We start from the raw sequence: 12,500 nt of genomic DNA, 5'->3' as shown, positions 1-12,500 counted from the left end.
GGCCAGGTTGGGCACATATCGGGCATCTGGCTGTGGAACGGCAATGTTTGGCAGGATGTCCTAAATGCCTACAATTTTGGCACTGACGAGGAGGAGGTTGGTATGGTCGGACAGGTAGGGATTCCCCACCTATGTAATCATTTAAGGGAAGGTCATGTCTACGGAAAGTAATTTTGGCAATGTTGATGGATTTCTTACGATTTCCTCTGGGAGGAATGGAGTAGCATTGTACATATGTTGCATCATAGTCTGTGAGACAAGCGAATAAGTCCTCTCCACAATCTGACCATTCTTTGTCATGGATTGGGCAATCTGTTGGGGAGGTAGAGACAGTTCCAGTGCAAGTATTGAGGGTTGGATGAGGTTCTATAGGGATGAGATTACCACATAGATCAGTTAGTTTTGTTAATGCTATAGATTCGTTTTCAGTTGTTACTGTGACGGGACGGGAGTGGTCGCGTCAGCTACGGAAAGAGACTTTGCCTACTTGTTTTTGGAGGCATTGTTGGAAGAGGAGGGTGTTTTGAGAGTAGGGAGCTGTGGGAGGGATCACGAAAAATCGGTCCCATTTGGCTGGGCTAAATAGAGTATTTAGGATTCTTGTAGAGGTGGGGGTAGTAGAAGTGCGGGGACGTGTGGAGGAGGGAGTAGTGTTGAGGGGGGTAGTGTTACGGGGAGGTGGGATGGTTGATGAAGAAGGTTGTGGGAGTAAAGTTGAGCATGTTGGGAGAGTAGAAATGTCTCCTGGGGGTTGGTTGTTGATTAGGGTTGATACTGTACTAGTATGCATTGATGATGGGGGAGTTGTTGCAATGTTCGGAGCCGTGGTCAAAGGGGAGCCGGGATTGGGGCTATTTGATAAAGGGGCAAGCCTCATTGCCCCTTAAGGTGGGGTTACATCTTCATTATTGGCCATGATAAGCCTGGAGTATATTGGAGAAAAAAAACCAGTCCACCCCTCAGGGTCCCCTTGAGGGGTAAGGGCCAGGTATGGCAGGGGAATACCGTGCCCATGGTTCCCTCAGGCCGTTCAGGACTGACACAAAGTCAGCCCTTCATCCTTTCAGCACGGCTCTCACACCTTAGGTGGATAGTAGAAGGGATTGGTGAAGAAACTGAAACGAAAAGTATAAGTGGGAAAAAAGACCATGCAAAATTAGTTGAGTCGATGGTTGAGGAGTTCCCCATCATTGGGTCTCAGTCTCCGTCTCCTAAGCCCCCCCACGACAACGGGCAAAGGATTGGGGGGGAAGTGTAATAGTGAAAAGTGTTGGAATGCTTAGTATGAGCTGGGCGAGGAGAAAGAGTAGATACCGGTGGAGATTGGGGTATCTGGATTTAGAAGGGCAAAAGAATTTGATTGGGAGAGGTAGGGGTAGAAGTAGGATGAGAAAGAGATGCTGGAGGAAGATTTAGAAACATCTTGGGAGGAAAGGGGAGAGACAAAGCAATTATTGGAGTAGGGAGAGAGAAACTTGGTCGACGTGCTTTCTGTCTGGTTCCCTTCGGGAAGCAAGGACTAAACAACTAAACAGGGGAATAACGTGCCCATGGCTCCCACAGGCCGTTCGTGACTTGGCATAAAGTCAGCCTCTCATCCTTTCGACAAGACTCTCACACCTTAGGAAATGGATAGTTAGAGATTACAGAAGAGACGGAAAATGGAAGGGGAAAAGACCGTGCAAAATTAGTCAAATCGAGGGCTGAGGCCCAAGGTAGGGTTCATCCCCTACAGTTTCCTAATCCCACCCCCTCCCCCACGACAACAACGAGCGAGGGATTGGGGAGACAAATAATTAGTCATACTGTACAAGGAGGTTATCACTAAATATCTTCCTTTTAATAAAATTTGTATTACGTAACTTACTTATCATATATCAGCATAAGCAATTTCAATCTAAATTGTCTCGTGTAAATAAGGTTTTTACATTGCCTGAACAGTAACTTTTAGCAAGTTACATGATATTTCCTTGTATAACTGTATGGCCATCATTTCATTTCTTTAGTTTTGTGATCTTGTAAGTAAGCTCAATCTTCATTTTCAAAAAGTCAAAGCAGGTATCAATAAAAAAACAAATAAATGTTATAGATTTTATTCACAAAAAAGGTGCTTTTGGCATAGAGAATTGTACTTCAAAAATGAAATGATCTGCTTGGTAATATGACCTACATAATTTTTCCACATCAACTTAAACCAAACTTAAAAGTAAATGTGGCTAATTGCACCAAAAATATATGTAGTGTATACATAATACAAAAATTTATCACTATAAAAGATTTCATGAAACAATACTATCAGAATGACAATGAATATCTCCTAGCCATTCAAACTCAGATTCCTTAAAAATGAAAATAAAATTAACATTGGTATATAGGACAATTATAAAATATTTGATGCAGACACACAGTGCACAGACTATATTTTCTTGCTCGCACAAGTCCACAAACTGTCAATCATGGCGCTGCTACTCCCAGACACGCTGCTACACACTAACATCTGTCAAAGAAGGAAAAACAATTAGCTTCTCAAAGAGTTATGTTATAAGGTGACTGCCTTTAACTTCATGTCTAAATTTTAGGCACTCGACTAAATTTACAAGAAATAAAAAATATACTTGCTCCTCTGCATAACATGACCACTTCTATTTTTGACATGGTATACTAAAAACAACAAGACACAGGATACTTGGGTGCTGGCAAGCTGGTTGGTCAGATCGGCGAGGCACCTGGGACTGTTGCCTGTAGCCGCCACACCACACAATTCTCGGCACAGCCGTTGTAGGGGTTTATGCTGGTCCCTCACTATTACACCATGGCTCATTACTCCCCAAATCATCACTAACCCCAAGTTGCTTGTAGACTCTCCGCGACAATTTCCATCATTGGGTAGGTTTCCAAACACATTTATATTTGTCACTTTGTTACACAAAGCCCTTTTACTTCTCAAGGATCTATATCACTATGGTGGTTATATAGCAGTTCACTATTCCATGGTATCAACCATTCACTATTCCATGAGTATTTTTTCTTGTGTAATACAGTTACTCCCATCGGCTGAACAGCTCATAATTACTCTAAGGTACAATAAATTTAATTGACGCAGACCATACAAACAAATATTAATGACCACAATTAAAAATCTGAAGCCAAGAGCTCATTTTGTTCCACAAGTTTAGATTGCTCCTAGTATTTAGTTCTTTAGCTTCTTTAGTGCAATGTTTGTCATTTTAGTTTTCTTGTTATAACTTCTTAATTTACAGGGTTTGAAAGAAACTTTTCAAAGTAAAAATATGTTATTTATTTCATCTGCCAGAATTTCATTTTTACTCCACTGTGTTCTTCATCTTCATATTCAATTCTCTGGAGCAACTGCAGATAAATTTATCACAGCACTACCATTCTTGATTATTCTTGATGCTTTACAGGAAGAGGTGTGTTTCTTGATGGTGTTATGTTGAATGTTTCTTGCATTACTGACAAATGAATAATATGACCTCCACTCTTTTATGTGGATAAAGTCAACATAATCAGCACATAGTTCATACACTTATTATACATAGAAGCAATCACAAAACATTGTTCAACCACTTATATTGCCATTATACTGCGCCAAACTCAATCTAATGTAAACCTCCGCATCAAATATTTTCCGTCACTAAACATTTCCCATCCTACATGGGTTAACCGATTCACTAAGAAAACCCTTCCCAGTAGATCCCCACTATTGCCAGGCCCACACTTCGTCCTCACACCCAGCAGCACACAATGTGGGCAACACCAGAGCTGCCATCAGTGATGCCACAAAGCACCACGCCACCAGTTGCAGTAGCTAACCGTCGGCGCCACCACAACAGTACCCAGATGATGGATGATGATGAAGGCCTCCACTCCTGGCCACCAATTACCTCACTTGTTGACCTGGTTGACATAGGCGTCAAGCTCGGCATCCAATTCTTCAGCGGTGGGCACAACCTGGTTCCTGCCCCCCCGCCCACCAATGCCTCCTCTGCCTCGGCCTCCACCTCGAGGACTTCCTCTGGTGTTCCCTCTTCGGTTGCTGCCACGGATACCACGGCCCCCCCGACCACCTGAAAATCACAAACCACCATCATATGACTGTTAGGTAAGCAGGAGTTTGCTTGTAAGAAAATAATCAGTTACCTTGACCAAATAATAGTTTAAAAAGTTAATGTCTCACAAGTATATTACAAATTAAGAGGTATGTTCACTCACCATAACTGGCCCCACTAATGGGTCTAGGTCCTTGTGTAAGTCTCTTGACAGGTGCTGTGTTCCTCACAGCACCACTGGCACCACCGTCCATGGCGATATTCATCGGTCTACCATCAAGCTGTACTCCATTGTACTGTTTAAGGGCTTTGATGGCATCAGCATGTCGTTCAAATGATACATGAGCTGTTCCAAGAGATCTTCCAGAGCGATCATAGTGAACTGCTGCACTTCTTATAGTTCCAAATTCTGTAAACAATTCCTGTATGGGAAAGACAATTAATAGATTATGATCAAAATAATACTAAATTTGTATATAAAATATATATTTATATAAAATATATATATCACTTCAAAATACATTTTGGACAACACATTTCAAATGCATCTCTTTTGACTAGGTATATACAAGAGTTTTTATATATATATATATATATATATATATATATATATATATATACAGATATACAGATATATATATATACAGAGATATATATAAATATATATACAAAATATATATATACAAAATATACATAAAATATATACAATATACAATATATATATACAATATATATATATATAATATACAATATATATATATACAATATACAATATATATATATACAATATATATATATATACAATATACAATATACAATATATATATATATATATATATATATATACAATATATATATATATATCTATATATATATATACAATATATATATATACAATATATATATATATACAATATACAATATATATATATATATATACAATATACAATATATATATATATACAATATACAATATATATATATATATACAATATACAATATATATATATATATATACAATATACAATATATATATATATATACAATATACAATATATATATATATATATACAATATACAATATATATATATACAATATATATATACAATATATATATACAATATACAATATATATATATATATATACAATATACAATATATATATATATACAATATATATATATACAATATACAATATATATATATATATACAATATACAATATATATATATATACAATATACAATATATATATATATACAATATACAATATATATATATATATATATACAATATACAATATATATATACAATATATATATATATACAATATACAATATATATATACAATATACAATATATATACAATATATATATATATATATATATACAATATACAATATATATATATATATACAATATATATATATACAATATACAATATATATATATACAATATACAATATATATATATATACAATATACAATATAAATATATACAATATACAATATATATATATACAATATACAATATATATATACAATATACAATATATATATATATATACAATATACAATATATATATATATACAATATACAATATATATATATATATACAATATACAATATATATATATATACAATATACAATATATATATATATACAATATACAATATTATATATATATACAATATACAATATATATATATTACAATATACAATATATATATATATACAATATAAAATATATATATATATACAATATACAATATATATATATACAATATACAATATATATATATACAATATACAATATATATATATACAATATACAATATATATATATACAATATACAATATATATATATATACAATATACAATATATATATATACAATATACAATATATATATATACAATATACAATATATATATATACAATATACTATATAATATATACAATATATATATATATACAATATACAATATATATATATACAATATACAATATATATATATACAATATACAATATATATATATACAATATACAATATATATATATATACAATATACAATATATATATATATACAATATACAATATATATATATACAATATACAATATATATATATACAATATACAATATATATATATACAATATACAATATATATATATACAATATACAATATATATATATACAATATACAATATATATATATACAATATACAATATATATATATACAATATACAATATATATATACAATATACAATATATATATACAATATACAATATATATATACAATATACAATATATATATACAATATACAATATATATATACAATATACAATATATATATACAATATACAATATATATATACAATATACAATATATATATACAATATACAATATATATATACAATATACAATATATTAATATATATATATATCAATATATATATATCAATATATAAATCAATATATAAATCAATATATCAATATATATATCAATATATAAATATCAAAATATATATCAATATATATATCAATATATAAATATCAAAATATATATCAATATATCAAAATATATATATCAATATATCAAAATGTATATATCAATATATCAATATATATATATAAATATATAAATCAATATATCAATATATATATATCAATATATAAATATCAAAATATATATATATCAATATATAAATATCAAAATATATATATCAATATATATATATATCAATATATAAATATCAAAATATATATATCAATATATAAATATCAAAATATATATATCAATATATCAAAATATATATATCAATATATCAATATATATATATCAATATATCAATATATATATATCAATATATCAATATATATATATCAATATATCAATATATATATATCAATATATCAATATATATATATCAATATATCAATATATTTATCAATATATAAATATCAATATATAAATATCAAAATATATATCAAAATATATATCAAAATATCAAAATATATATATCAATATATCAAAATATATATATCAATATATCAAAATATATATATCAATATATCAATATATATATATCAATATATCAATATATATATCAATATATCAAAATATATAAATCAATATATCAAAATGTATATATCAATATATCAAAATGTATATATCAATATATCAAAATGTATATATCAATATATCAAAATGTATATATCAATATATCAAATTGTATATATCAATATATCAAAATGTATATATCAATATATCAAATTGTATATATCAATATATCATTATATATATCAATATATCATTATATATATCAAAATATGAAAATATATATCAAAATATGACAATATATATATCAAAATATCAATATATATATCAAAATATCAAAATATATATATCAATATATCAAAATATATATATCAATATATCAATATATATATCAAAATATCAATATATATATCAAAATATCAATATATATATCAAAATATCAATATATATATCAAAATATCAATATATATATCAATATATCAAAATATATATATCAATATATCAAAATATATATATCAATATATCAAAATATATATATCAATATATCAAAATATATATATCAATGTATCAAAATATATATATCAATGTATCAAAATATATATATCAATATATCAAAATATATATATCAATATATCAAAATATATATCAATATATCAATATATACATATATCAATATATCAAAATATATATATATCAATATATCAAAATATCATATATATATCAATATTTATCAATATATATCAATATATATCAATATATATCAATATATCAATATATATATAAATAAATAGATAAATATATATTTTGTGTATATACATACTGTAAAAGTATCTTGTTTCTTTCTACCTAGCCAGAAAATACATGGAGGTAGTTTGCCAAGCCTTGTTAAAGGAAACTGCACTAATATTTAAGTAGTTACTAATAGCTGTACTTTTGAAACATTAAATCAAACAAACAGGACTTGCATCAAAGATCAGTGTCAAGTTGACTTGGATGTCCTTGTTTCAAGGACTTGTTTGAAATTCACTGTTACCATTTAACCAAATATCAATCTACAATAGAAATAACTATGGCCACACTTACATGAATATCTGAATCAGACACACCGAAGTCTAAATTTGAGATCAACAGCTTGGCAGGGCCTGACTGCTGAATGCGGCCACCACCTCCTCCGCCTCCTCCTCCTCCACCACCCTGATACATGTCATGGTTCCAGCGACCCTCAACATTGCCCTGTTGAAAAAAGTTATCATTAGTATTAGCAATTTAGAAAAACAATAAGATATATTACCAAGAGCAACATACCCTCCAGAGACAAAAGTTCCAGGGCTTCATCCAAACCTAACCTTTCCTTCCTTCTATTTATTCCCTACACAGGAAGTCAAGTCCCCCTGTACCCCCACCCCCTTTATTAGCACTTGCAGCAATTCTTTATTTTATGGATGCACTCACCCGAAAGTCCCCGCATCTATGTAACAAAATAAATTCTGGTTGTACCCGACTGCCCCAGAGGAAACACTGTCTTCAACTTTGTATACATGGCAAGATAGAGCTGAAACACAGGAGCACCAATTGGATTTAGGCTATGCCTAGCACTTTCCAGTAATCTTTTTACATTATTGGTAAATGTTACCGAGAGCGACGCTTCCTCTCAGAGACTAAGTTCCAAAATCAGATTGTTTGTTTGTTTCCTCTACCCAACGATCTTGGGGGATGCGTGGGGAACCGGGGGTTTTGGGGGGGGGGAATAATGGATGGCACTGGATGTCAAAAGGAACCTGCAGAAATCGAAGAAAGTGATTTATGAAACGTTAAAAAGTCGTTTTTTCGAAAACCCGAGCCAAATTTGTCCCGAAAAGCACGAAAAACGAAGGAAATCGGCCAGTGAAACTCTACGGACGCCCCACCATCTTTGAAAGTCTACGGATTAACGCGCCAACTTTCGAAAAACTCTACGGGAATCAAACCCAACGCTCGGTAAAAAACTACGGGATTTCACATTATCCAGATCCCCTGTGGTAATCGTAAAATGCTTCCAAAACAATTAACTAACCTAACCTTAACCCTGTGGCTTTCATACACTATGATGTATATATTCCCTAGCCAGGGGGCTCTGCCCCCTGGACCCCCGTAGTATTATATGCGCCTAGCCAGGGGGCTACGACCCCTGGACCCCCTAGTAATATACAAAACTAGCCTAGCCTAGCCTAGCCTAGCCTAGCCTAACCTAACCTAACCTAACCTAACCTAACCTAACCTAACCTAGCCTAGCCTAGCCTAGCCTAGCCTAGCCTAGCCTAGCCTAGCCTAGCCTAATTATATTCACCTAGCCAGGGGCCTACGCCCCCTGGACCCCCGTAGTACTATATGCGCCTAGCCAGGGGGCTACGCCCCCTGGACCCCCGATCTATATTTTCCATAGCCTAGGTGCTCTGCCCTCGGAACCGCCCAGGGTAAAACCAAATACCTGTATATTGCGAAAGATCGAACTTTCCTTCGCTTCCGTCTATGGTCCGAGTTCCTTGGTTTGTAATCACTTTTTCGACATTTGGGGCACTTGTTGGGCTCAAATATCAAGCTGAGATAGATGCAGATATCTAATTGTTCTATATATCCACTATACGGCCTTAAAAATGACCCGGAATCGACGCAACACTCTTAAAATGTGACACTTCTCACCGGTGTTTCGGAACTAATGGCGCCTGACGAAGTGTCAAATCTCCCGGTGGAATAACGCACATGCGCATATGGTTATTGTGCAAAATAGTGTAAATAATTACCAAAGCACGTAAAAGAAGTTTAATAAAAGTAAAACCATTCATTAAATACACGAATTCGGAAAATCAGACTCTGGTAATTACAAAATAATCGTTTTCACAAGCGCGTAGTAATACATGGACTACTTCGTAGATCGCAATGAGGAGTTACGCGTCACATTTGTTTTGGTCCTGGCAAGGTAAACATGGATGGGGACTTAGCCTCAGAGAGGTGCCCTGCAGAGCCTATTTTTGTCATTTCCCAGGAAATATGAGGCCGCTGCAGATTTAGTTGTATAGATTCCTACTCTATTTTTTATGCTCTACAAGATGGCAATGTCCAATTTGCTCTACCTCCGTGCGTCGCTCTCGGTAACATTAACCACATTATTTATGCCACTGCCATTTCTGCCTGCAATTATTTTATATAAACATGTACAACTAACATCTTTAATATGCCTTATCTTAGTGTCAAAGATTCATCACACTTGCCAACTTACAGAAAACACAACATTAAGAACTGTTGTCTCTCAGCAATGATATGCATGGGATATTTTCATCATTTTACAGTAAATACGAGCTGCACCTGCATTGTTTATGACATATTTAGCAAAATGCATTTCCCTCTACATTTTTCCGTTGCTCTCAGTAACTTAACCCATCAATAAACATTTTTTTCATAAACACTACACACAATCTTTGTGGTCAAACTACTTTACAGCTAAATCAATATCATTTGATGAAAGCAATAAACTGTGGAATCTATGGAATCTGTCTTCTTACTAATCAAGACAAATTACCACAAACTTCACATACAATCCAAATAACTTCCTAACCCGGGTTTTCCCAGCAGACCCCCAACCAAATTCCCCTCCATGGACAGTGCATACTATAACACTGTAAATATACACAAATAACATATATTCTTGGTTACGGTGCAATATTTACACGCTTCCTATAGGTATACTATACTCATTTTCTTTAAACCTACATCAGAAAATTTAATTTACATTAAAATATAGCGTAGGTTAATCTCCTATAAAATTGTTCCTTAACCTCCCTACTGTGAATTCATATCAAACCCACCTGACAAAAGGACCAAAAGTTCTTGAATAGATGTATTCCCATTTGAATGGAAAGACTAAATAACCAAAATGTGAAAGAATTCCGCACATGAACGCTTGCAACCCCGACTATGGGAACATTCCAATAACTCAAACAGAATAAACAAACAATCCCAATCAGCATACTCTTTCAAGTCCAAAGAAATGAGTCAAGTAAATAAAACTGAAGAAAAACTGAAGCTGGGTTCCGACGTGGCTGCATGACCTCACTCGCTTCACGGAAATGTCCCGACCGCCCTTCCTATCACGTGCGAAGCCTCAGCCTCGGGCCCTTAGCTCCCCCGAGCGCCCCAGAGCCCGCCGAAGGAGTACTCACCCTTTGTCCGAATCCTGCCCTGTTGCCCACGAAGGGCCGCCCGCCGCCGCTCGCTCGCCCGCGGGTCTGTACCCCTCCTCCTCCTCCTCCTCCTCCTCCAGCTCCTGCAGCTCCTCCTCGACGTAATCCTGCGCCGCGCCCTCGGCCTCCTCGAGCTCCTCGGGTTCCTCCTCTCCGATTCCCGGGCTTGATCTTGTTTGCCTTAATGATGTCTTCCAAACTCATATCAACCTTGGCTGTCATTTTGAAGGTTTGTCCACCGACCTACGCGTTCAGCAACACACTAATGGCGATCGGCGTCCCTCGACCCGGCGCCCACAATGCACCGCGTTTCGCCGGCGCCGTCCTTTTACGTGTGTTGGCCGGGGCTTCGGCTTCCTTCCCTAGTTCCTCACGCAATAATACCAGTCACCTCTCGTTAGAAATTCCAAAATTTATTGTTTCTTTGGTTCTTAGCTTCGTTCAAACGAAAATATATATATTTTTAAGGAATTCTATAATTTCAAATATACAATTAAGTATTACGCGTCACTACATTGAGCAAATGGAAATTCTTTTTATGTGACGATATTCATCTTTTCGTAAAAGTGAATAGAACTTGAGTTAACGATCCGAACCTTATTTGTACTACTAATATTTCAAAATATTTAACAAACTGTTAATTTTACTTGACTAATTCTAAAAACAATGTTACCGCCTAACAAAATACTATTTATATAGATGTTGTAAGTAAATCAACAATAAGTATCATTCCAGTTATAGATCATATTTCTTCACTCTAGAATGATGAATATATATCGATATATAAAAAAATAATTGTAATAAAAAATACACCCGTAATCCCTCCTCAAAATAAACAAACTGCAGGACACGAAATTTCGTCGAATTCAATGTCGTTGTTTCCAGCTTATGCAGATCCTGATGCGAACAATGGTATGTTATATATAGCTCGATATAACGTTCGCCTTTCAATTTGCAAAGTCATACCTGCCTTCGTTATTGTTTTACAGTATTAGATCCTCGGCAAATACTGTGATGAAAACAAGTCCCTACGATAATCGTATATATTATAATTAAGAATTTTCCCATTGACGTATTGAAGGAATGTCATTTGTATGTATTTCCAATCATTTACATCCTTCCATGTAATAATCAGGTAAAAAT

General features: G+C 33.0%; 2 protein-coding genes across 2 annotated transcripts in view; one reads left to right on the top strand and one right to left on the bottom strand.

Annotated features, from left to right (window-relative positions):
• Window positions 1-2,077: 2,077 nt before the first annotated feature.
• On the bottom strand, window positions 2,078-11,667 carry LOC125039835 (THO complex subunit 4-like). The gene is made up of 5 exons (XM_047634144.1): window positions 11,337-11,667; window positions 8,224-8,373; window positions 4,234-4,492; window positions 3,906-4,088; window positions 2,078-2,497 (listed from the first exon to the last, which is right to left on the bottom strand). The coding sequence occupies exons 1-4, from the start codon at window positions 11,577-11,579 to the stop codon at window positions 3,907-3,909; spliced, it is 834 nt and encodes a 277-aa protein (XP_047490100.1). The 5' UTR covers window positions 11,580-11,667; the 3' UTR covers window positions 2,078-2,497; window position 3,906.
• Window positions 11,668-11,909: 242 nt separating this feature from the next.
• LOC125039834 (nuclear exosome regulator NRDE2-like) overlaps window positions 11,910-12,500 on the top strand; it is a 19,658-nt gene continuing 19,067 nt past the window's right edge. The window contains exon 1 of the mRNA XM_047634142.1: window positions 11,910-12,269. Coding sequence (XP_047490098.1) covers window positions 12,227-12,269 — 43 coding nt within the window. The 5' untranslated portion in view covers window positions 11,910-12,226. The remainder of the gene's footprint in view (window positions 12,270-12,500) is intronic.

The sequence above is a fragment of the Penaeus chinensis genome, chromosome 28, assembly GCF_019202785.1.
Source record: "Penaeus chinensis breed Huanghai No. 1 chromosome 28, ASM1920278v2, whole genome shotgun sequence".
In the NCBI taxonomy this organism is placed as follows: Eukaryota; Metazoa; Arthropoda; class Malacostraca; order Decapoda; family Penaeidae; genus Penaeus; species Penaeus chinensis.
This window is presented reverse-complemented; position numbering and strand designations above follow the sequence as displayed.